Source organism: Bacillus rossius, chromosome 18 (genome assembly GCF_032445375.1).
Source record: "Bacillus rossius redtenbacheri isolate Brsri chromosome 18, Brsri_v3, whole genome shotgun sequence".
NCBI lineage: Eukaryota > Metazoa > Arthropoda > Insecta > Phasmatodea > Bacillidae > Bacillus > Bacillus rossius.
Window position 1 is genome coordinate 19,727,992 of NC_086345.1, and position 23,596 is coordinate 19,751,587.

At 36.1% G+C, this 23,596-nt stretch overlaps 1 protein-coding gene across 8 annotated transcripts in view; it reads left to right on the plus strand.

Annotated features, from left to right (window-relative positions):
* Positions 1 to 1,602: 1,602 nt before the first annotated feature.
* The window catches only part of LOC134541156 (deformed epidermal autoregulatory factor 1), a 64,189-nt gene continuing 42,195 nt past the window's right edge, over positions 1,603 to 23,596 (plus strand). For 2 of the 8 annotated variants that reach the window (XR_010076561.1, XR_010076562.1), the window contains exons 1-2: positions 1,626 to 2,020; positions 12,166 to 12,276. Coding sequence is in view for 6 of the 8 variants with exons in the window: in XM_063384374.1 (XP_063240444.1) it covers positions 1,796 to 2,020; positions 12,166 to 12,276 (336 nt within the window). In the remaining 2 variants the exon portion in view is untranslated. The other 6 variants (XM_063384380.1, XM_063384378.1, XM_063384379.1 and 3 more) reach the window with 6 other exon arrangements.

Here is a 23,596-nt window from a genome sequence, read left to right on the forward strand (position 1 = left end):
TTCTCATCGTTTCACAAAACAGCACGTACCTCCCTCTAGCACTTAAGGCCCCCTACTACCCGGGCACACACACGGTGCGCAGAGCTTCAGGAAAAACAACGCAATTTCAAAACTGCTCAAGATATTTGGATGGGGTCTGTTTACAAAAGGCATTTAAGAGTTCGCTGAGGGTCGAAAAGTGCTTTTGATTTCGGTTTAACTTTTTGAACTGTATTTTTAGAAGAATTAAAATGACTAAAACGCGTGTTTTCAAATTAATTTTTGGGCAGAAAACTTCCCGGTACAGATTCTTGAAAGCACATGAGGGACTTGCATTACACCCTTATCTTCATTTCTCCGCCATATGTTACGGTCACCGCTCAAATTTCACAGTTTTCCTGTGACGACGAGAAGACTACGCGACAGTTCAGAGCCTTGAACTTAGAGACTATACCGCGTTTGAAACACCAGCAGCATCGCACTTATCATCCCGCCTCACTAACACAGATACACCCCTGACGAGGTGGGCCCCTTGATTGCTTGAGTACCAAACATAGGTAGTAGGTACCTACATTGTAGGGTGTCTTATTGTGTTACATCACACCCTAACGTATGTATCACGAATTTTTGAACAACCTGTATATTTTACGTTCAGATATGCACAGAGGGTGAGCGATAATATAAGATTCAATGGTCGTCGTTTATCTATGTAAAAATGATATTTTCAAATATTTTTTCTTCGTTGATCTAGCAGTATTCAGGGCTGTTGCTAGGATTTAGTGAATGAGCTGTAAAATATTACCATTATATAATATTTATATTAATATATTTTATATGTAACTAGATTTTAAAATAAAGTTGATTGTCACACTCATTTCAGGAAAAAGTAAGCCGGAATTACAATAGTCCGTCGCCCCTGTCAGTCACGTGACCTGTAGCCAATAATATAGCTAGAATAATTCGACATTTGTTACGTTTCTGTGCAATGTGGAAGTAGCAGACCCGACATTCAAATGCCTGTGCCATTGCAGAAATGGCTTTACTGGAATTGCTACTCAGAATTTAACCCGATATTGAACTCTGTTACATCATCACCAGTGTGTAAAAATAGATCAACCAGGAGCTGATAACAGGGAAAGAGCTCGAGAGAAAAAATTAGGCTCAGAAAATTTCGTAATTTATTTTTACACATAATGGACACGTATGAAAACAAATTCCTGGTACTTTTTTTCCTGATGAACAAATTCGTTTCATGTCATTGGAAGACTGTTATAAAGTTTAACTTAATTGCAGCAAACATTTGCTCTCGCTGGATTTTTTTTTTTTTTTTTTACCGTTTTGTTAATGATGGTAATAAATGAAATGTTGTGTTTGTGTTTCATACATTATATTAAATTAATCTAAATATGAAATAAAATGAACGGGAAGAATCTTATATAATATGTAATTGCAGATTTTTTGTAAATGATAATAATTATAATAAATATACCAATGTTTAATGTGGTTTGAGTTTTTCCGAAAACGGAAAATAGGGATGTGCGATAAGTATTGATTTAGTGTGATTTACTGACAGTAGGTCGCACTGGCGTTCCAACCACTCTGCGCTCTCGTGACAGAGTCACGTACTTCAAATTCGTGAAGCCATTTTTAGATGTAATAAATACGCGTTGCACTAAGCGCGATAAGAATTTGCGGTAGTTTTTTCCGACTCGATCCGCTGGGAATTACGCGTTTTTTTTTCTTTTTCCGATGTACCCACGTCGCTTTTTTGTTCTCGAAACTCCGGACAGGAGAATTTCGCGCCATTAAATCGAAAATGGAAGAGGAACCAACATCGGAAACGGTCGTGATGACGGACATCACCGAACCCCTTACGAACGAATCCGAGGAACATGGGGGTCTCGCTTCGGAGACGCATTCTTCTGTTAACCCTGTCGCGGTACCGGTCGCCTCGGTGCCTGTTTCCCTGCCTGTTGGGTCCCTAATCGGCGTCACCTCGAGCGGTACCACCTTCAATGTCATTACTCCAGAGCAGCTGCAGGTACTGGCATTTGCAACTTGATAACGATCGATGTACGCTTTTATGTATCGCGTAGTTGTGTATTAACAAGTACCCCGCTGTGTTTACGTTGTGAAAAAGGGCTCAAATACAACCTCGACGTTGATACTTTTTTTTTTTTGGCCGTTTTAACCTCAAGATAAGCTATATGCGTCCACGGTGTGTGTGCTATCGAACATTTGTATGGCCGTTCTTCATACTTTAAACGTGCGGATGTCAATCACAATCGTTTGTTTTGGTGTGAAAATAGTATTTCAAGTGTGGGACTGTTATCACGTGGTGCTAATTTTTGCCGTCCAAACTATTCTAACTTCTTTGTCACTTCACTTGCTTTGCTAGGCCGAACTATAAAGATAGGGGATGTCTTATTTGCCTGTGAGAACTTGCCCAAGTTATCATCACGATTAAAATTAGGTTATGTGTGAACCCCTTCGTACCAAAGTGTACTCAAGAAACAGAGTTCAAAAGCAAACATAAGAAGTCTAATTTTCTAACTAAAGGCATACATTAAGTAACGGCTTTTTTTTTTTTTTTTTTTTAATTTTTCTAGATTTTTCTGTATTTTTTAAGTTGCATTGGGGCACCATATAATGTTTTCTGGAGCATGATTGAAAAAATCTTATATTACACACCCAACCATCTGTAGCATTTTATCCTGTGTGTTAAATAATTCATTAGCAATTAAAAAGGATGCTCAAGGAATAAAATGCTGCATGTCGACAGGTTTGTTTTCTATGCTTCCACTCTGTGCAACAGGAGTGGCTTGGATTTGTGAGAGAAAAACCAGTTTATATATATATATATATATATATATATATATATAAAAAATAAAGTTTTGTGTGATAATCAACAAACATTAGCATCAAAAATTAGGGAAACACATTTGCGAGTCATAATTCACCGCTCATACTTCAAGGTTGAATCATGAGTGACTGCTAGTATGGCTATAAGCTGATTCTATTAAATTATTTAGTTTTAAGGATTAACAAATTGTTATATTTTAATGGGTAGTGCCATATAAGTGGGCTTGCACTTAAAAAATTCTAAAAATGTAATTACTTTCTGTAGTTAGTGGTAACTATTCCATGAAGGGTATTGTGATACTTCAAGTAATTTACGATTTTAATTAAATATGTTTGGTAAGATACATCAAAAATAGTGCAGAATCATAAGGGTCATGCCATGGGAAATCACCCAATTTCAATTAATTTGGTTGCTGACTCATGTTAGAAAAAAATTTGAAATTTTGTCACAAAAAAAGTACATATTCCAACAGTTTAAACCTGAAGGTACTGATTTTTATTTACTACCATTTTGATTTTACAGACCAAAATGGCTACTGCCGTGTGTCAAAATTTACATTTCCACTTCAATTCAGGCAGGAGCATGTCATGTCACCATCTCGGATTTGCTTTAAAAAAATTACAGCAGTTACAACCAGTGGAGACAAGAAGTTTGCTAAAAGGATTTCGCCCCAAAATTTTTTTTACCCATGCCTTTTGAAGTTGGTTTAAAATCAAAAAAACACGTTTTTCAAATGAGCGGCATTTCAAAACTATTTAACGGATTCCATTGATTTTTTTTTAAATTATTTTGTAGCTATTATACTGAACTACAGAATGGCATAGTTCCAATTAGCCCCATGACAATATCTTTAAGGGGGGGAAACTCAAAAATAAAAAATATGTATATTTTAATATTTTTGGATTTTCAAAAACATTTTCTACATTAAATAATTAATTTTCATAAAAAGGAATTCTGGCAATATGTAGACCTATTATATTATTAGAAAAAAATGTTTTTAATTCTATGATACACAGAATTATTAACGTTTAACTTTAAATTTTGCAAAATTTGACAAAAGTGCCATTTATTTGTCCAACCTCGTCCTTTGTCTTCCTAAAAAACTTCACCAATCTTTTTTTTACTTTCTTCTGTCTGTGTAGTGTATGTGCAACAGTCCCCTGTTATACCGAACAGTCCCCTGCAAACATTTCCCAGAAAATGCTAATATCTGGGAAAGCAGCTATAAATTAAATGAGCTTTTTAATAATGATCATTAAACTGTTACAATTCTAGTCCGTGGTAGATTTTTTTTTTTTTAGGAAGAATATTAAAATGACCGGACAACTATGTACGGGCCGAAAACTTCGTTAGCTACAATCAGTTATATTGCAGCTCGCTGAACCTAACCAACTTATTTTACTCTGTATTGTAATAAATGTAGGTACTTAACAAACTGTTAAAAATGTGAACTACATCATAATGCCCCTTCACAGTATAGTTACTAGTGACTAAAAGTAATACCCTTTTGAGTTATTTAGAAACTTATATACATACCACATAGACCCTCTTATGTTATATAGCATTACCACAAAAAAGTGTTTTTTTATTATTATTCTTGAACATAGAGCCAATTTTTGAAAGAAAAAAAAAATCTAATTTGGTAAACGGTAGTTAGGTATGAGTAAGTACTAGGCCCTATTATTTATGCTTCAGATTATTATCTAAAATGGCACTGAAAACAAGAATGTATTGAAGTTTAAATTTATTACAGGTACTGTAAGATTTGACGGCAGTTTTAATGTTGGTCTATCAGTATTTAACTTACTAGTATTTTTTTTTTTTTTTTTTTTTTTTTTTTGGCTAAGCCACATGTCTTTCTTTGACTTAAAGTTTTTTTTAAGGTCCTGTCACACTGTCAAACTTTCGCTTCCAACACCTTCCCAGTGTGTGTGGTCAAATACTTTTAAGACGGTCATGAGGTCAACGAAAACTTCACTGGCGCAGCCGTGATTGTTCGACAAGTTCGATGATTTGAGTTTCCGTGGAATATTTTGCTTATAGGTCAAGTTGTGAAATATTTTTTGGACGATGGATGGAATACGCCAATCAGAATCATACCCCGTGAAGATGGAAGTGGTGTCCGATTCCGTCGTGATGGATCGTAAAATTGGCGAGGAACACGTGGGTGAATAAAGAAGTTATTTGAATGAAAATCGACATGCAGCGTTCCCGCCTGAGGCACGGTCCGCATGGATGGAGCAGGGCTGAACTCGCAGGAGCCGGCTGTCCTACCAGAGGGACAGACCTGTCGATCCTGCCAGGCTGGAGAATGCGTGAGGTGAGGTGAGATTGGAGTGTGTAGCAGCGACGGAATGAACTGGCGGGGGAGACTGGAGCACCCAGAGAAAACCCAGCAGGTTCACGGCAACGTCTTGTCACTTTCCCCCCCACTTGCGCAGAAATCCGATAAAATTGTCGGAAGCCGAATTCCATCCAATGTTAACCCCTCCGACTCTCTTTGTCGGATGTAGTTGGAGACAAAAATATATTTGGCAGTGTGGCAGGGTCTTTGGTAACTGCCAAGTTTTGCATATTCCAAACTGAATAAAATAAAACACCAATTTGCAAGAATTAATTCATTTTAACAATTTTAGAATAGTATAAATGTTGCTGACTAGACCTAACCTAACCTAACCTAACCTAACCCAACCCAACCCAACCCAACCAACCAACCAACCTTTCTCTTTACTAGTTATTAGACATGTAATACCTATCCTCTAGGGGAAAAAATAATAATTATGAAAATCTGCAAAAATATAACCGTTTTAACGATTTTACCGATTATTGATGTAATTTATCTAACCTAGCCAATGTTCAATTTAATTATGATCATCTAAGTTAGTGAAAACCTCCAAAAAAAAATACTTGTGAGAATTTAACTATTTCAACAATTTGTAAAATCAATTTCAAATGCACCTGTGCCTATCATGAGCTATCTCAGAAGCATTAAAAGATTAAATTAATTCTCAAATGTCTACAAAAGATCAATTTAACTGTATATGTTCTAATCATAGTAATTTAAACGTATCAAATTTAGCAACATGAATCAACTTAATAAAAGAATGAACTCCATCAAAATAACCATATACAGAAATATTTTAAACACTTCAAATATTTCACGGCAAAACACATATGGTAATAAAGACATAAGGATTTATGAGCATTATTTTATTGGCTTTGAATTTCTGAATAATTATTTATAACACTTTATGAACAATGGACCACAATTTATTCCTTGTTCCCACGAGACAAATGTCAGGACATGAATGTCATCTACCGTACACAGCATGGTGCTGATGGTATACACTATAAAACAAATTGCACTGAAAAATTCAAATTGTGTGCAGGTAATGAACTTAATTCCAATATCTCAATGCCTCTTAGGATTATCAGCTTAGTTAGTAGTACTCGTAAATACCGTTTTGGGAGTTGCATGTTCAAAAAAATAAGCTTTTTTCAACCATGACCACAGGTTTTTTTTTTTTTTTTTTTTTTAGGGAAAAAAATGTTACTTTTGTAAAAGTGTGTTTTCGTAGTAATGTATATTGTAGTTAATATGTTATCTTCCCTGTTGAAACCAATGAGTCAGGGGGGAAAGTGTTAGGTGGAACAGAGAAAATGGAAAAATTTAGGAATCTGTCTGAAGTAAAGATTTTTGGGAACCCTGCTTTTCTGCTACAGGTGATAAAAGTAGGCTAATCGGTTTGTGCAGCTGCAAGACCGCAAGTGTTAATATCGCGGGGGAGCAGAGATTTGCCCGTCGGTGACGAGCGAAGCGGGGGAGTTCCCTAGTTGTCATGCCCGCGTTCACGACCAAAGTGGAGGTAATGTCCGTAGATTGGCTTGTCTTTCTTTCTCCCCCTCCTTCGGGTGGTATCTCTTCTGAAAACAACTGTGCACGTTTTACACGTGGGACCTATCGGAAGTCTGGAAGTTCTTGTGATCGGCCGTTCGAACCTGGTGGCGAAACGCGGTCTCGCCTCGGTTAAACATTTATTTCTTTTTTTCTCCCGCACCCCTTTTCGCTACTATCACCTTCTCTTTGAACTTGTTTCACTCTCTCCCAGGAGGGTCAAGCACAGAGGGAAAATCGGGAAAACCTGGAAAACACAGGGAATTGTAAATGTCGTCAAAACTTGGGGGGGGGGGGGGGGGGGGGAAAGAAATCAACAGTCATGGGGACTGCAGACAGAAGTGAAAACTTAAAACTTTGCGATAACTGTGTTCTAGTTTTGAATTTTTTAAATTATAGTCTGAATAATTATTTCGCACGTTTATTTACATCAGATACTGTTGCAACATTAATGATATAATGATGATGTTAGTCTGACATCGTTATGATCTCCCTTAAGTGGAATTTACATACCGAAGACATAGTAATGAACCTCAGTTTTATTGATTAAACCAGGCATCAAATCCTAATAATATAAACAATATTTTAAAATTCCTAGCGATTCAGGTTCAAACCCACTTGGATCCTTTATTTATTTTATAAAATAAAATAATAATAAACTAAAAAAAAATACTTGATTATGATGATGATTGTTTGGTAAATCATAATTGTTATTAAATTATAAATATATAATAAAATATTCACTGTCACTCAAATACAAAAAAAAAAAGACATAAATCACAATACTCGGGATACGAACCTAGTACCTTACGCTCGCCTGTCTTATGCGCTATCCGCAATGCTTTGCAACAGATTTACTTCCAGGCATTATAGTAAGTTCATATAAGCTAGTTGTAAATCACACCTCTACAGATGACAATGCATTCTGTCTAATATTTAAGGGAGAAGGGATAAAAGGTCACTACCACATGTAAATTTATTATGAACACAGTTGGCAATTATATAAAAGTTGGACTCTTATCGGCTATATAATATGTGTATATATATATATATATATATATATATATATATATATATATATATATATATATATTTTCTTGTTTTACTTTTTGGAAGATTATTGTATACAATTACTTGTAAATTAAGAAATTTTGAAATTCTTGATTTCTATTTCATCGGGAGAGGGTTTCAGAAGATTTTATACTGATTTTCTCTGCTCTCTATACCTCGAGATCTGTAAATAGCAGTATGATGTCAGCATGATATTATTTATCCTTGCATCATTTTTTTAGTCACAACAGATGTCAGTGGTACGTCAAAATTACGTAAAAATTCATTACCTAGCTATGGCTTACCAGTGATGTCATACCTAGGTCATGTGTACCAGCAAAGTCCTGCATGTGCCACATTATCGGAAGTTTAAATATTAATGAAATGTCTAATTCCGCTCTAATAACACAATAGCAACAGTTTGTTCATTAATGTCTCTTGTGATACAGGAACAAACAATTATATACCAATCAAGATCGTATCACAAATTATACCCAGCTAAATACTCCACTAAAATTAAATTAATTAATAAATTTTTAGTCAAAATTGTAAAACAAGAGAGAATAAATAAATTTACTATTTAAAAAATCCTGTTTTGTGGGAAATCCCCGACTACTGCAAACACCCATTCTGTGGAGAATCCTTCTCTTGTGGGGGAATTTTTTTCCTGTGGTTAGGTCCCAGTCAGATGTGTAGATTTGCTGGACTTCAGTTCTTTGACGTTATAACTTTTCTGGTTCAACGTGAGTGGCAGAAAGCGGGATATTGTATAGATTTCATTTGAACATGCTGAGACTCAACTAATGTAATCAAAAAACCCATTCCAAACCAAATATAACCAGGTTGTTTGGTTTTTTTCTCCAATCTTGCTTCAAGATATTTACAGGGTGGCCACCAAAATGGGAAAAAGATCAGGGAAACTGTCGAGAATTCAAAAGGACCAGGGAAAAACCGGGAAATTGTCTGGAATTTAACTTTTTGGGAAAATGCTGCATGTGGAATCTGCAAAAAAAAATTTATATTAGATATTGCAGCATAAGAAAATAATGGGGCGAGGGGGCAGTGCACATGTACCTACAGTTTGGTGTTGGCAGAGACTGGAGTAAGGTGAGTGTTGCCTTAATACAAAGACAAAGAAATGTGAAACACATAATAATGTAAAACGTATGGGGAAAATATGTTTTTTGTAAACTGTCATCATATTTTATGTTATCACTTTTGTTTCATATTTAGTTACTATAAATTTCCTGTTTGTTTAAAGTTTTCCATTGTATTATCATAATTATCATATTTTACAAAAAAAAAAAAAAAAAAACTTCTTACTCTATTGCAAAACCTGGAAAATCTTGAAAAAACTGGAATTTTGCTTTGTATTTATTTGAAGTCCTTCAATGTAACTAAAATCCCTTTGCTGTATCATATAACATTCCAACTCAATATCCATGAAACTTTGCTACACCTTTTCTGTGCTAAATTACAGGGTCAAACAAAATGATTGATAAGTCCAAGTAGGATGAGGTAAATAAATATCTAAAATAGCTTTAAAAAAAATCATCAAACTCCGTACGAGAAACTGTACCGGTATTTATTTCAGACAGACTTTACACCTCTTGTTACGGACATCTATTAACATCACCTAAAGTTCCTGGGTAGCCGTGTCACTAATGTGTCACACTTAATGTGACAACGGTCGCATGTTCAATCCAACAGACTGCATGATGCAAATTTCTAAGCTCTGAGCTGGTACCTAAGTGGTTTCGAGCCTACTATACGTAATCTTAGAAGTCCCGTTGTCTTAACAGCTTACTTACCTAAATTATTCTGCTTCTGTTTATTATTTCATGCTGTTGCACATGATTTAAATTAAATTTGTAATATAACAATATTTAATTTTTTATAAAAGATTTTTTTCCAAAAAAATAAGTCCTTATTTAATGGTTTTTATGAACTTGATGACATATTTATATGTTAGTCCTAGTACATACAGAAAGCATTAAATCATGTGGTATAAAGTTTTGGATAAACTGTGTGTGTAGCCTTCGTTTTGAAACATTTTGTTTATTAAACCATAGAAATGTGAGTTAGAGTTTTGGGAAAACTTCATTTTTTTTTAGATTTAAATAACATTTTCTAAGTACAGTTTTAAGACGAATTCTACACTCGCAGTTGAGCTAAAACTTTGTACCACATGGTTTCGTGCTTTCAGTATGTGCTAGGACAGAAATAAAAATTTGTTATGAAGCTTATAAAAACCATTGAATAACAACTGGTTTGATAGGGAAAAAAAAGCCTTATAAACAATTTGATATTTCTATATTATGAATTTTTGAAAATCATATTCTTAGACAGAAAATTATAAAAGAAAAATAATTTATGATACTATCTTCTTGCCGTCTGCCCGGGCACACATACGGTGTGCAGAGCTTCAGGAAAAACAACGCGATTTCAAAACTTTTCAAGATATCCGAGTGGGGTCTGTTTACGAAAAGCATTCAAGAATTCGCCGAGGGCTGAAAAGTGCTTTGGATTTCGGTTTAAGTTTTTAAACTGTATTTTTAGAAGATTTAAGATGGCTGAAATGCATGTTTTCGGAGTAATTTTTAGCAATAAAACAACCTGTGCAGATTCCTGATAGCACTTGAAAGGGACTTGCATTACGCCTTTACCTTCATTTCTATGCCCTATAATGTTATATGGTCACGTTCAAATTTCGCAGTTGTCATATGATGAGAAGACTGCGCACCAGTTCAGAGCCCTGCTCTTAGAGGTGATACTGTGATAGAAACACCAGCGAACCTCACCCATACACATACACCCTGACCAGACAGGTCCCTTAACACAGTTTAAGGTTAGTTCATTCGCGTCAGTTCTTCTGCGAAAGTTCGGTTCGGGTTCTAAATATTTCATGACCTGGTGACGTTGCTAGTTTGAGAGGTTGTGTGTAGTGCATAATAGTCTTTTTTTGGGTTGGTTGTAGTTAAGGGTTAGTGTAGATACTGGGTTTTGTTGGTTGGTGGAATGCATTTCGAGGATGGGTTTAGTTGTGTAAACAGAGTGGTGACAGAGTTTGAAGTGTAACTTCCATTAGTGTGTTGCTTGGTGGCAATGAATAAACCTTACATTTGTGGTAGCACAGTCATTAAATTGCATGCTTTGACAGAGGATTCGTTATGGAATTTTAAATATCGTGCTTTTGTCTTGGTGATTATTTTATTTGAAGCAAACCTGTTCTTTTTAATCAAAGTAATAATATTACAATGGTTTTACTGTGTACTGAAATTTATTTAATGTGACAAAGACTTAATTTATACTCATCTTATGCACAACTTTTATGTATTTTATTTTGTGTCATATTGTAATAAGATAGACAAAATTTTTTCCATAATTTTTGTTTTAAATTTATTTTTGTTTATATTGCTGCGTAAATTGTTAAAGGAAATTCATTCGGAAACCAACCCTGCTAAATTATTGGCATGAACAGTAACGTGCAAATCTGAATTTCTTGTACCATTGAATATTGTAATGTATAGAAGTCGCTAGGAGATACAATTTACTCTGCCAGTTTTGGATTCAAAACTGAGGTAGTTGCAAGCTCTCCCAGCAGATATCACTCCTTTGGAAAATAAGGTAACTTGTGGTTCTAAGCTCCCACACTTGAACGCTATAGCATCACTTGTCTCAAGGTCTCGCGCTATATTCTCTCATTCTATTGGATATATATTTTTCTAATAGTGGAGGGCAGCTCATTGACAAGGATGGTTATTTATACAAGTGAAGCTTGTCAAAATGATGCATGAATATTTAAAACACCAAATATATTTTTTGAATAAAGAGCCAAAAATGAAAAGGTAAAAATTATATATTTTTTAAAATATTTAAACAATTCCTCAATAACAGCCAACATACAAAACATTATTCAATGGTACAAGATTTCCACTAGTGATATAATTCTCTATTTTTTATTTTTTATTTGTGCATTTTACATTACAACCAATCCAACCTCTCGTACAGAAAGTTTCCAATGGGGTGGGCTGAAATTTCAGATTCACTCTTGACTTAGCAAATGGCTCAGTAGTTGTCATTTTGCATAGGTAGCGCTGATTGTGTGGAAACAACAAAGCGGTACTCGCGTATGCGCTTATCTAAAAAAAAAAAAAAAAAAAACCTTTCGAGTTACTCTTCAATTGTGATTTCGAACTGAAACTTTACAGATACTATTACAATTTTTAACTGGGGTGTTATCTTATGGAAGTACTGTGTATTGTAGACAAATGTTTTGACAGTGTGACCAGGGTCCTCTGCTCTCATTGGCAGCTTCTGAACCCATGCCGTGATCTCGACGAGTTGATGTCGTGTGTTTGTGTGTGTGTTTCCGCAGCTGCAGGGCTCGACGCAGTTCAAGCCCGTCCTGTGCGTGGACAACAGCTTCATATGCGAGTCGCGTCAGGACAAAGACAACGACCCCCTGCGCACATGGGTGAGGGCGCAGGTGAGCGATTCTTCACTTCGCTCGACTGGAGTCGTTACCACAACGCCGAATGCCAAAATTGACCACAACACCGACAGCTAGAAAACTGCTGTGTACCACAACGCCGAAATAACAACTGAATGAATTTGTGTGTGTTTCTTAACTGTACCTTAACGCCGAAATACCACAATGAAACCTAACCTTACATAACCTAACGTAACCTAGCGTAATATAACCTAACCTAACTTAACCTAGCCTATCCTAGCCTAACCTAACCTAACCTTTGTGGCAGTCCTGCAATGACCAGGGTGTCTACTGACCCTGGAAAACCTGGAAATATCAGGGAATTTTGTAATCAGGGAAAAATCAGGGAATTTTTGTTTGGTAGGTTGTAGTTGGCAATACGTTTTTTGTTTATTGATCAGCTTGCATTGGCGTGGCATCATGTGTATCCCCTCCCATTTTTATTTTTGAATGGCAAATAACGAACAATTCCCACGTCCAAATTCTTTTATTTACCATCGGATTCGGAAGGCATCAAATCACGTGATACAAACTGGTTCAAGATGGTCTGTTATCCTGCTGACGTGACGTGCTGCAGCATGTGCTTCCCACGTTCAGATTATACCGACAGGTGCATTTCATTTTAAGTATCTATGGATGCCCTCAACGTAAACTGGACATTTTTGTTAGCATTGAAAATACATATCACAGACAATTTTGGTGAAGATTCACCATCTTTGCTAGAAATTGGTAGCTGTGGGCTTCATACGGTCCATGGTGCTTTCAAAACTGGAATTTCTGTTACACAATGAGACGTTTTTAGTTTTTTGAGGCACAGTTACTATTTGTTTAAGCACATATCTGCAAGGAGGGCAGATTACATTAGAATAACTGGATCAGAGCTTTTTCCCAAGAAATTTTGTGCAATCATATGGAATACTGCAGTTGCTGAGCGTGCCATGAAAACGTTACCCCACCTAAAGAAATTGGTTAGTGAAGTTTCTATTTCATCTCTCTCTTTCAGTGTAGTGAAATGTGCTCTTGAAGATAATCTTCTAAAAGTAAAATTGACATTCTTTCTTTTTTTGGCATCACAGCTGGAATTGTTTCTCACAATGTTCCAAAGTGTAGCACCCATGGCACCTTTTCTCTATGATTCACTGGTTTTATTAGCTTTGGCAGGACAATTTTGAAACCAGAAGTACTGAAGAGCTTAAGGGAGAAACGCAATGTATCTCCATTGGATGTAGATAACCAGGAAAATCTATTGACTGCTAACAATATCAAGTTGGGTTATGCAGTACGCCATGCCATCAGGAAAGAGAAAGTACCAGAAAAGTCTGTCCTGTTACAGAAAAATGATAGGACTTGTCTAAAGGTTATGGTAAAAAAACTTCAAGACAAAAGTCCCCTGAAGTACAATCTTACCAAGGGAATTTCCTGCTTATGTCCGTCTGTGGCTTTAAATTCGGGTGTGAGGAAACAGCGTGTGAAGTACAGTTTAGAATGTTGTCTTCAAAACAGGTGGCTATCAGGACAAGAAGCTGATAACATTGAGTGATCATATCAGTTGGTATGTTCCTTGCAAGATTCTGCAGCACTGTTCTCGTCTTTTTCTCGAGAATGCTGGCGCCTTGATCACTTGTGGATGCTCATTCTTAAGGCACATACAATAGCTGCCAAAACAGGCCTTCTAAAGTTTGTGAGGATGGTGTTGGTACTTTCCCATGGAAATGCATAATTGGAAAGAGGATTTTCAGTGAATTCTAATCAGCTGACTGAAAACTTGCAGGAAGAAATACTGATCGCACAAAGACAGATGTATGACTTTGTTCAACGTTCTGGAGGTATAGAGCAGTATGTAAGAAATGCTAGTTGTAGGCGTAAGGAAGCCCTGCAAACAAAACAAAAAGAAAAGGAAGCTACAGACAAGAAGGCAGAAAAAAGAAGAGTTGAAGAGGAGATCAAGGCATTGCAGTTGAAGAAGGCTCGAATGTTGGATTTGGCTCTTTCTGAAGTAAGTGCAATAGACGCAAAAGTTGAGTCACTGCGAAATTGATGGGAGCTTCCTTTTACTAATTTTTTTTTTGCAAAAGGAAGTGTGTGAAATATTTGTAGCAGCATCTTTTATTTGCCATCAATTGAGTCACTTTGGCCACGTTTGGAAGAAGGTAATTTTTTTACTAATTTAAGTAAGTTGAAATACTTTGAAACCCGTCAATGTAATATTATGCAATTTTTTTCAGTTTCTTGGAATGTCGTAATTGTGTTAAAGAAAACCTGGAAAAATTCAGTTTTAGACCTGGAAAACCTGGAAAAATCAGGGACTTTAATTTACTAGATCTGGTAGACACCCTGAATGACATTTTTCGGTGTTAGTGTATTTCGGCGTTGTGGTAATTGGGCGTTTAGGTACACAGCAGTTTTCTAGCTGTCGGTGTTGTGGTGAATTTGGCATTTCGGCGTTGTGGTATTTCGGTGTTGTGGTGAGTCCCCGCTCGACTGTACGTGTACAAATTCACAGCACTGCGAACAGGTCACTGCTGACCACTCGCCACCATACCACGTCAGTGATTTTGCCGGCATGTCTGTCGATATGGTTTTTTAACGCGAACATTGAGTTAGAAGATGTGAAAAGTAATCCGTTAAAAAAAAAAGTCTTTACTTCTGTACGTGCGCTAGAAGTTATACTTATTTTTGATTCAAGACACCCCGGACTTTTTTAAATTTACTGTAGAAAAAAATGAATTAAATAAAGACTCGGTATTCAATGATAATATAAAACAATTGTATGGAATTAATTGTTTAATAAGAAGTGTTCCAGTATTTTAAGGGCCTTTTATGGAAGCAGAGATTGTAATAGTTACTTAAGTAACTCCTTTAACTGCAACACATTTTCCTTTCTTTTACAAAGAAAATATTTTATTGTTCAGTTCCTGTTTTAGTATTTTATCTTTTTAATGAGTCGAGTGTAAGATAATGCTTCTCTTTCCAGACACGGCACTTCTAGATACCTCGTGCCTTTGTTCCGAACACCCCGTATCTTTTGTTTCCTACTCTCTACCCCTCCCCCCCTCCTCCCTCTTGTTGACACACAAGTTTTAAGTGCTTCCGTGCTTATAGAACTGTCTGTTGCTTCCAGCCTATATGTATATTTTTTCTCATCATGTTTATTTTTTTTTTCTTTCATTTTCTCGTCATTGCTGTCACTGAAGGGCTGTTTCTGTCAATTTGACACTATATCTCGCTTTCATTTGTTGTTCTGTTACAAATATTTTCAAGAGATATTCATTAAGTGTGATATAATTTTTGTTAAGTTGTGCAAGTTAAATACTTTCACAATCTGTTACTCCCATTATATAACAATAACAATTAGTAAATATGTTGGAAATTTTTTGGCAGAACAACAGATTCTAGAAATTTATAGTGTTAAATTTACAGAAACAGTGCTTAATTGTTAGTGGGCACAAGATTATATGTGGTGAATTGTGATAAAACAGAAATAACACAGAAAAGAAAGTCAATAAATACAAATTATTACACCATAAAGCACCAAATGCAACTAAAATCATGAAATTACTCAGCATTATTCATCAAAATGTAACTCGAATTATGAATACATAATTTTTGAATATATTAAATTTAATAACTGTAATTAACTTAGAAGTTTGTACCAAAGTGTATGGACTAAATAGATTGGAAAAAATTGTACTTCTTTTTATCTTGCAACTGATATTATGTAGCAAGACATATTTACTTAGGTTAATTTTTTTAAACACACAAATACTTGCAGATTTATTTTTATTGTTCGTAGTAGTTATTATATTGTGAAAATGCATCATGTTATCAGTCTGAATGACACTATTTTTTTTGGTGAGATATATTATGTAACATTTGATGTCATATTTGTTTAATGATATCCTATCTTTATGAATAAACAATAGAAACAACACAGATATATCTTGTTTTAAAAATGTATTTGGTCTAAATTATAACCATTATTATTGTCTCTAACTATTAGTAATGACAAGAAAATGAAACAAATGAACATGACATCTGAGACTCCACCTTATGGGCGATTTCTAGTCTTAAGTGAATGTGTGTTAGTGAGGCGGGATGATAAGCGCGACAATCACTGGTATTTATAGCGCGGTATCGCCTCTAAGCGCAAGGCTCTGAACTGGCACGCAGTATTCTCATCACAGGAAAACTGTTAAGTTTGAGCGGTGACCGTAACATATGGTGGAGAATTGAAGATTAAGGTGCAATGCAAGTCCCTTAAGAGGCCGTGTCAGTAAATGTTTATTTCCAATATTCTGCTCTAGAAGTTCTCTCTTTTAACAGTGAGATTTAGTGGCTTTTTCAACCGAAGGAACTGTAGCCGCAGCGCGTGATAAAGCTACTATACCCTTATCACAGGATTAGTGGGAAGGTTGACAGCTCGAGTTTACTCGACGAAAAATGTATCTGGTTCCTCGACAATCTGAGAGGATGACAATCTGACCGGCGGCTCACTAGGAAATTGCGGATGTAGGGATTCAGAATCAAGAAACCTCACTTATACAACTATGGTATGAGTCGAATCTAAAAATTTTAATACTTTAAACGTATCGGAATACAATTAATCTTCAAACATGTGGTAATTATTCTTTATCTGGATGTAATAGTCCGTGATAAATAATGTTAGTTGACATTAAAAAGTATACGAAATTCATCATGTAACATTTTAAAAGGATAATAACATAAATGCATATGCTTAGATATTGCATATGCATCACACACAATCTAAATACAATCTCACTTAAGTCAGACTACCTAATTTTTTACAATGCACCATCATACAGTTTAACAGAGGTAGGTGAACCTCTTATCGACGTTGTTTCAAAGAATTTAAATTTACAAATATTATACTATTTATCTTAATACGATATGTAGCCTACCTTTATGAATACGAACTTACAAAAAAATTATTGAATTTATCACATTACACTTTAACATTACACAAGACTAAAACACTAACAAAACTTAATTTTATACATTGCTGTAGCATATTAGAAGACGAAATAACTCACAAGACTAACATTAAGAGGGCTGCATTACAAATTTACTTTACAGAGAAGAAAATATCCTTTCAAGATATTTCATTACCTCATTCATTACATAATACTGCCGTTGATGTGATCGTAGATATAAAGTATTTAAAAAATATATTCCATTATGTTTATGTAAATATTTTGAAAACGTTATTGCTTAAAGATGCTCATTATTTAAATAATAACGAATCTTTTACTTTTATGTACTGAACAAACAAAATACTTATAAGTTAATAAGAATAAGCTTAGTTGAGTAACATCTTCAATTTGTATTGAATTCAATGTACATATCGAAAATGATGTACAATGAATGCAACAGATTGAATTCAATAAATATTTGATCTTGTGAAACGGCCATAATATTGATGTAGATTAGGGACCGGAAAAATTCGCGGTTTCGACGGCCTTCAGGATAGACTGCACATTCCCCTGTACACTCGGGCAAATAACGGCAGCAGTGGCGTAGCGTGGGTGGGGTGGAGGGGGCGGCCCGCCCCAGGCGGCAGCCCGCGGGGGCGGGTCGCCGGTGAAGCGGGTTGAGATCTGATCTATGATTCATTCATTACATGTGTCAGACACACTATAATGTTCCATTTTTATCTAGAATTTTGCGCACCAACTATTTTTTAATATTTATTTAAAAGAAAAACTGTGAAATCACTGACAGAGCTCTTTATAACGTTTGTTTGTTTACATACGAACAGCAACATCGCATCACACCGCGCCGCCCGGCGCGCGCGAGCCGAGTTGAGCGGCACTCCTTATTGTGTTAATTACTCATACAAAATCTTTTGTTTCACGCGTCGGCCCGTGTCGATGCCTCTCTTTCGCACTCATTGAATTTAGTACTACGCATTGTACAGTAAAGTTTGACCTTAACCCAGGGCAAACCAAACAACTTCCGCAAACCGGGACACAGTAAAACTCATATATTGCCCCGTACCGCGAGCGCAGGTAAACCCAAAAAAATATTAAAACCCAAACTAATAGCAGGCTTAAAAAATACTAATAAGGTTGCGAACAGTGAGAGGAGGCAGCAAGTTAAAAAGACACAAAATTTATATGACAACATTTTATATATATATATATATATATATATATATATATATATATATATATATATATATATATATATATATATATATATATATATATATATATATATATATATATATATATATATATATATATATATCATAAAATCGTTTCATCACAAATCGGTGCATCCATCATAAAATACATACCCTATTACTACTTATAAAAATAGCTATATAATAATACTAAAAAAATACTTTAACAATTCCCCCGAAAAATTATAATTTGATCATATACTTCGGAGCTCCGAAAATTAAATATAATTACCAAAAAGGCGTTAAAAATATATAAGAACATAACTCCGATAGACTATCAAACTTGACTATATTGTCGATTGAACAAGAATTGGCTGCTAATATTGATTTTGACAAAGTTATTTCTGACTTCGCTGCTCATAAGGCCCGTAGAATCCGCTTGTAAAACCGCTCATCCTATTTTAACTTCAATAAAAGGTACCTCATTGCATGTGAAATTTAATTTTAATTAAGCACCTATAGAATGGGGGCGGCAAAATGGGTTTCCCGCCCCAGGCGCCGAGATGGCACGCTACGCCACTGAACGGCAGTTCATTTGCTGCTGACTTGTTAGTCGTCTCAGCTTGTTTGTCTGTGATTCGATCCTTCTTTGGTTGGTGTTTTATAATTGGTTGAGATTCGTCCAGATGAACAGTAAGCCAATAGCAAAATCTTCTAAAAGGTATATGTATTTGACTTCTAGCCTATCGCCGAATGAATCCGCGAATTTTTCCGGTCTCTATTAATTATAGATGCTCACATGCATCGTGAGAGTCCGTATAAAGCCTATTACAATTCTATAAGTATACATTAAAATGCTTTTAAAATATACATGTGTAATATAATTAAAACTTGTTTAAGTAAGATCATCACAAAAAAAATGAAAATCCTTCAACAGTAAGTGATGTTTTATAAGATTTTAACAAAACACACTTACAATAAGAGAATACTAATCATACCACATAATTCAACACAAAATATACATTCCAGTAGGCGCTACGTAAAAACAACTTCTATTTTTATGCTGATAACTCTGCATTGTTTTATATATATCATTATTTCTAACTTTTAATATTCTCTACACATTAACTGAAATTACTTATTTACAGAGTCTTAGCTAATGTTGGTCTGTACCACATACAGTACGTACGATATCTCTACGCAAAACACATACAGTTCATTATTAGTAATATCAATTATATTTCATGAACATAATGAAATTAGTATAGGCCCTAGGTTGTTCACTGTTAATTGAGTACTTCTGAAGTATTTTCATTGTGAGTTAACATACATACCAAATGCCATTCTTCCAGTAAAGTTACAAAGAAGACAAGAAGATAATATAAATATGTATGTAGTACCATATTTTAAACCCCTATTAAATGAATAATAACTCAATCTCTATTCTGGACTATTAAGTAATAATTTTTATTAATGTTATTTATAACTTAAATAAAATGACAACTAACAAATTAGTAAAAAAATATAATTACGTGCGATATAGTGTGACATTTGTACTTGGACGGCAAACGAATATAATAAAATGTCTATGACAATGTTAACTTTACTCATTATTATGGAAAGAAACAAAATGGGCAGATAAGCATATTCTACGCTGACATTTAAAAATGCTCAATTTAAAATGAACATTCCAAGAAAATTTATTTTATATCACCACAAAAAATCAAACTGCGGCGTCATTTTCCCGATGACAAACAAAAAAGTTGTATGGTCGCGAATAATACATTCGTATGGCGTCACATCAGCGGAATATTCCCTTGGCATAAATGTGTGAATTCTGTGGCACTAATGGAGAAGTAAACCTTCGCTCGAACACAAAAACAAATGAACGAACAGCTTTTTTTTTTTTTTGATAAGATGTGTAATCGGAGACCCCTGGGGTGGTTGAAGAGTGTCAGGTCGGTCGCCAGACCAGATAGTAAAAGCTCAGGGGCTGAGGATAGAAAAGGCATATCTCCAAATTATTAAGTATAAATGTTGTCATGTAATAGTTAAAGACTTGATTACACCCAGGTTTATAAACCCATCATGATCATGAAGACACTGATCGGAAGGTAATGTGCAATACATTTCAATGGCGTTTTCAGTTTTTGCTAAATAATTATAAATATAAGCAAAATTTCAATGTATCTGGACAAATCAAAATATTGATAATATTATTTTCATCACAGAAATAATATATGATATGATAAATAAATTTGAAAAAAGCGGTTATGTTAAATGTATTGTATACTTTCAGTAGGCAAAATTTCCGGCCCCTACCTCTTATAGACTTTGAGAAAAACTGCCTTTTAAAATAACATTGATATAGATAGGAGCTCAAATTTGTGACACGGCCTCTTAAGTGCTTTCAGGAATCTGTACTGGTTGTTTTATGCCTAAAAATTACTTTGAAAAAATCACCTTTCAGCCATGATTTTCACTCTTCTAAAAACCGTTTTAAAACTTAATCCGAAATCAATAGTACTTTTCAGCCCTTGGCGAATTCTTAAATGCTTTTCGTTAAGTGTTACGCCTCTCCTTAGTGCGCTAATTACTATTAAGTAATTTCTTAGAGAAACTTCTAAGATACAAAAATTTGGAAACGTACTGGAAAGATAAACTTATAATAAAAAGATATGTCAATAATACTTCAGAGGGGCACTAAGGAGGGTGAACAATAATTTATTCCCGCTCCTATGGGCTTACAAATGACGGAGAGGATCGTAAGGCTTATAAATGAGAATTCGAGGTTTCGTTGGCGAGCTATTCGATTTATTCTGATTAAAAATTGATTTTATATTTTATTTTGACAGTGCTTTCATAATTTTTCTATGGTTTGCATATTACAAATGTAAGACGACATTATTAAAAAAAAGGTGAAAAACAATTGACTATCGACTCTGGCCTCAACAGGGTTACTTATGAAAGTTAACATATAATTACACAAAATTGTTTCGTTGCATTGGCTAGCACTTGAAATTATAAATTAACAGTTCTGAAATATGAAATAAAACAATAAAATAAATAAATTAAAATAACGTCTACAAACTGGCACGGGTGGTAGGTAGACTTGATATATGTTGGCGGTCAAGCATAGTGAGTCGCAGGCAACGAGAAGATAGAGATAGCAAAATGACGAAGGCGTTTCACCGACTGTTGTGAAACTGCTGAGCCAAAATCTTGATGTGGGATGTTCTAGGACGAACTGGGTTCCAGGGGTGCTCTTGAACCCGCACTGCAACAAAGGCCATTCGTAGAGACCGGAAAAATTTGCGGATTCATTCCACGATATGCTAGAATCCAAACAACAGTACCTTTATATTGCTTCTGTGATTGGCTTACAGTTTATCTGAAGGACTTGGAGCCAATGGAAAACCTTCAACCAAAAAAGTATCGAATCGAAAGTGTCGCAGTTGACAGGTGTCACGAGTCAGTAGCCAATGAGCAGATGGCATTTGCCTGAGTATGTAGGGGGTTGTGGAGTCTTATCAAAGAGGTCATCGAAAGCGCGAATTTTTTCGGTCTCTAGCCATTCGGTACGAATTACCTCAGATGCAGGCGTTAGGTAGGGTGGCGGAATGCGCCACCGGGATTGGTGGAAATGGGGTAAAAACATTAAAAAACTCACCACTGCGGGGAGAATTCAGCTGCCTGGCTGCCGCCTCCTAGTCCGACACGGTAGCACACGGTTAGCTTTGGAAACCATTATGGATACGAAGAAAGTTGGAAGAAGAAACAAAAAAATAAAATTTAACTTGCGACTACTTAGGGCAGACTAAAGGCTAAAAATAGTAAATCGGCACTTGAGGCCTCAACTGTAGTAGACTACATTCCAATTGATTGATCGGCGGTCTTCTAATTCTCGCGCAAGTCAGGAGAGTCGCGGACCGGAGACGTTCGCGGTTGGCTGCCCTAAGAAAAGTGACCTCAGGGCGCGGTTGGTTAGTGTTCCTTTTGTAGACTTAACCAGTTTTTGGATGTTTTGTTAATATTCCAAGATAATTATCCTGTATTCATGTTCTAACTTAGTGAACTCAGCGTCCTTAAATTTACGAAGGTAACGGTAAATTTTCTATGCGTTATTCGTAAATTTAAGGTGAAGATTTTTAAAAGCGTATATACGCCCATGGTACTTAATGCCTATACAATAACAATACGTATATAAATTTTATGACCAAGAAATCATACTTCTAGCATTAGGAGGGGATATTAACTTTAGTTTGATATCCCATTGAAATGGTATCTAGTCTGGTTTTTTTTTTTGACACGTCCTGTTAGAGCATATAAATCCCAAATGGTTAGCATTTGAAATTGGATATGTTAAATTGACGGAGGCCAAGTCTCCCTTGAAAGAGGTTGGGGGGGGGGGGGGGGGGGTTACCTTCGGTATTCGTCGGCGTTCGTCGCCATAGGCACCCGAAGTTGGCATCCTTGGCCAGCGCGCTCTGGACGGAGAAGTGGGGAACTCAACTCGCCCGGCGAGCGGTCAGGTGGAGGGTCGATTCAACTGGAACATTGTTCTTATGGGCGCGATAGTGCTGCCCTCAGCCGTCGATCCATCATATATTGCCAACCGGGGCAATTAGTGCATGCGAGACCAGAAACCAAAGTTTCTATAACTCGCTTAGTGCATTGTAAATTCAGTTGCACCCCACACTTTTGTAAAATCACTTGGATCAACGGGCGGGGGGTAGCGTGTCTTTGTGGGATAGGTTTGGCACACGGGCCTGTGTGTGCGCTGGTAGGTGGTGTGATGCTATAAAAAGTTACGTGTGCCTGTCATCGGCGGGGGATTGAAGCTCCCCACCAGTTAGATCGGCTAACTGGCGTGGTGTAATGTCATGTCATGTTGATGTGGCTGCCCTCAGGTGGACAGCCAGGATGGTAGGGAGGGGTTAGTGTCTCTCGCTTCCGCCAGATGGATCGCGGATACGTCTTTCGGCAGTCCGGCGCGTCTTGGTTCCTCCCGTCGCCGGCAGGGTGTGCGGACGAGAGAGTGAGAGCGGCTGTTGGTTTTGACCCCCGTGGACCAGAGAGGAGGAGGGGGAGGTTTTGACCGGTGACTGATACGGCCTGGGTTCTGGACGAGGGGGACTTGGCGAGTGCGGGGGAGATTCTGCAAGGTTCGTGAGA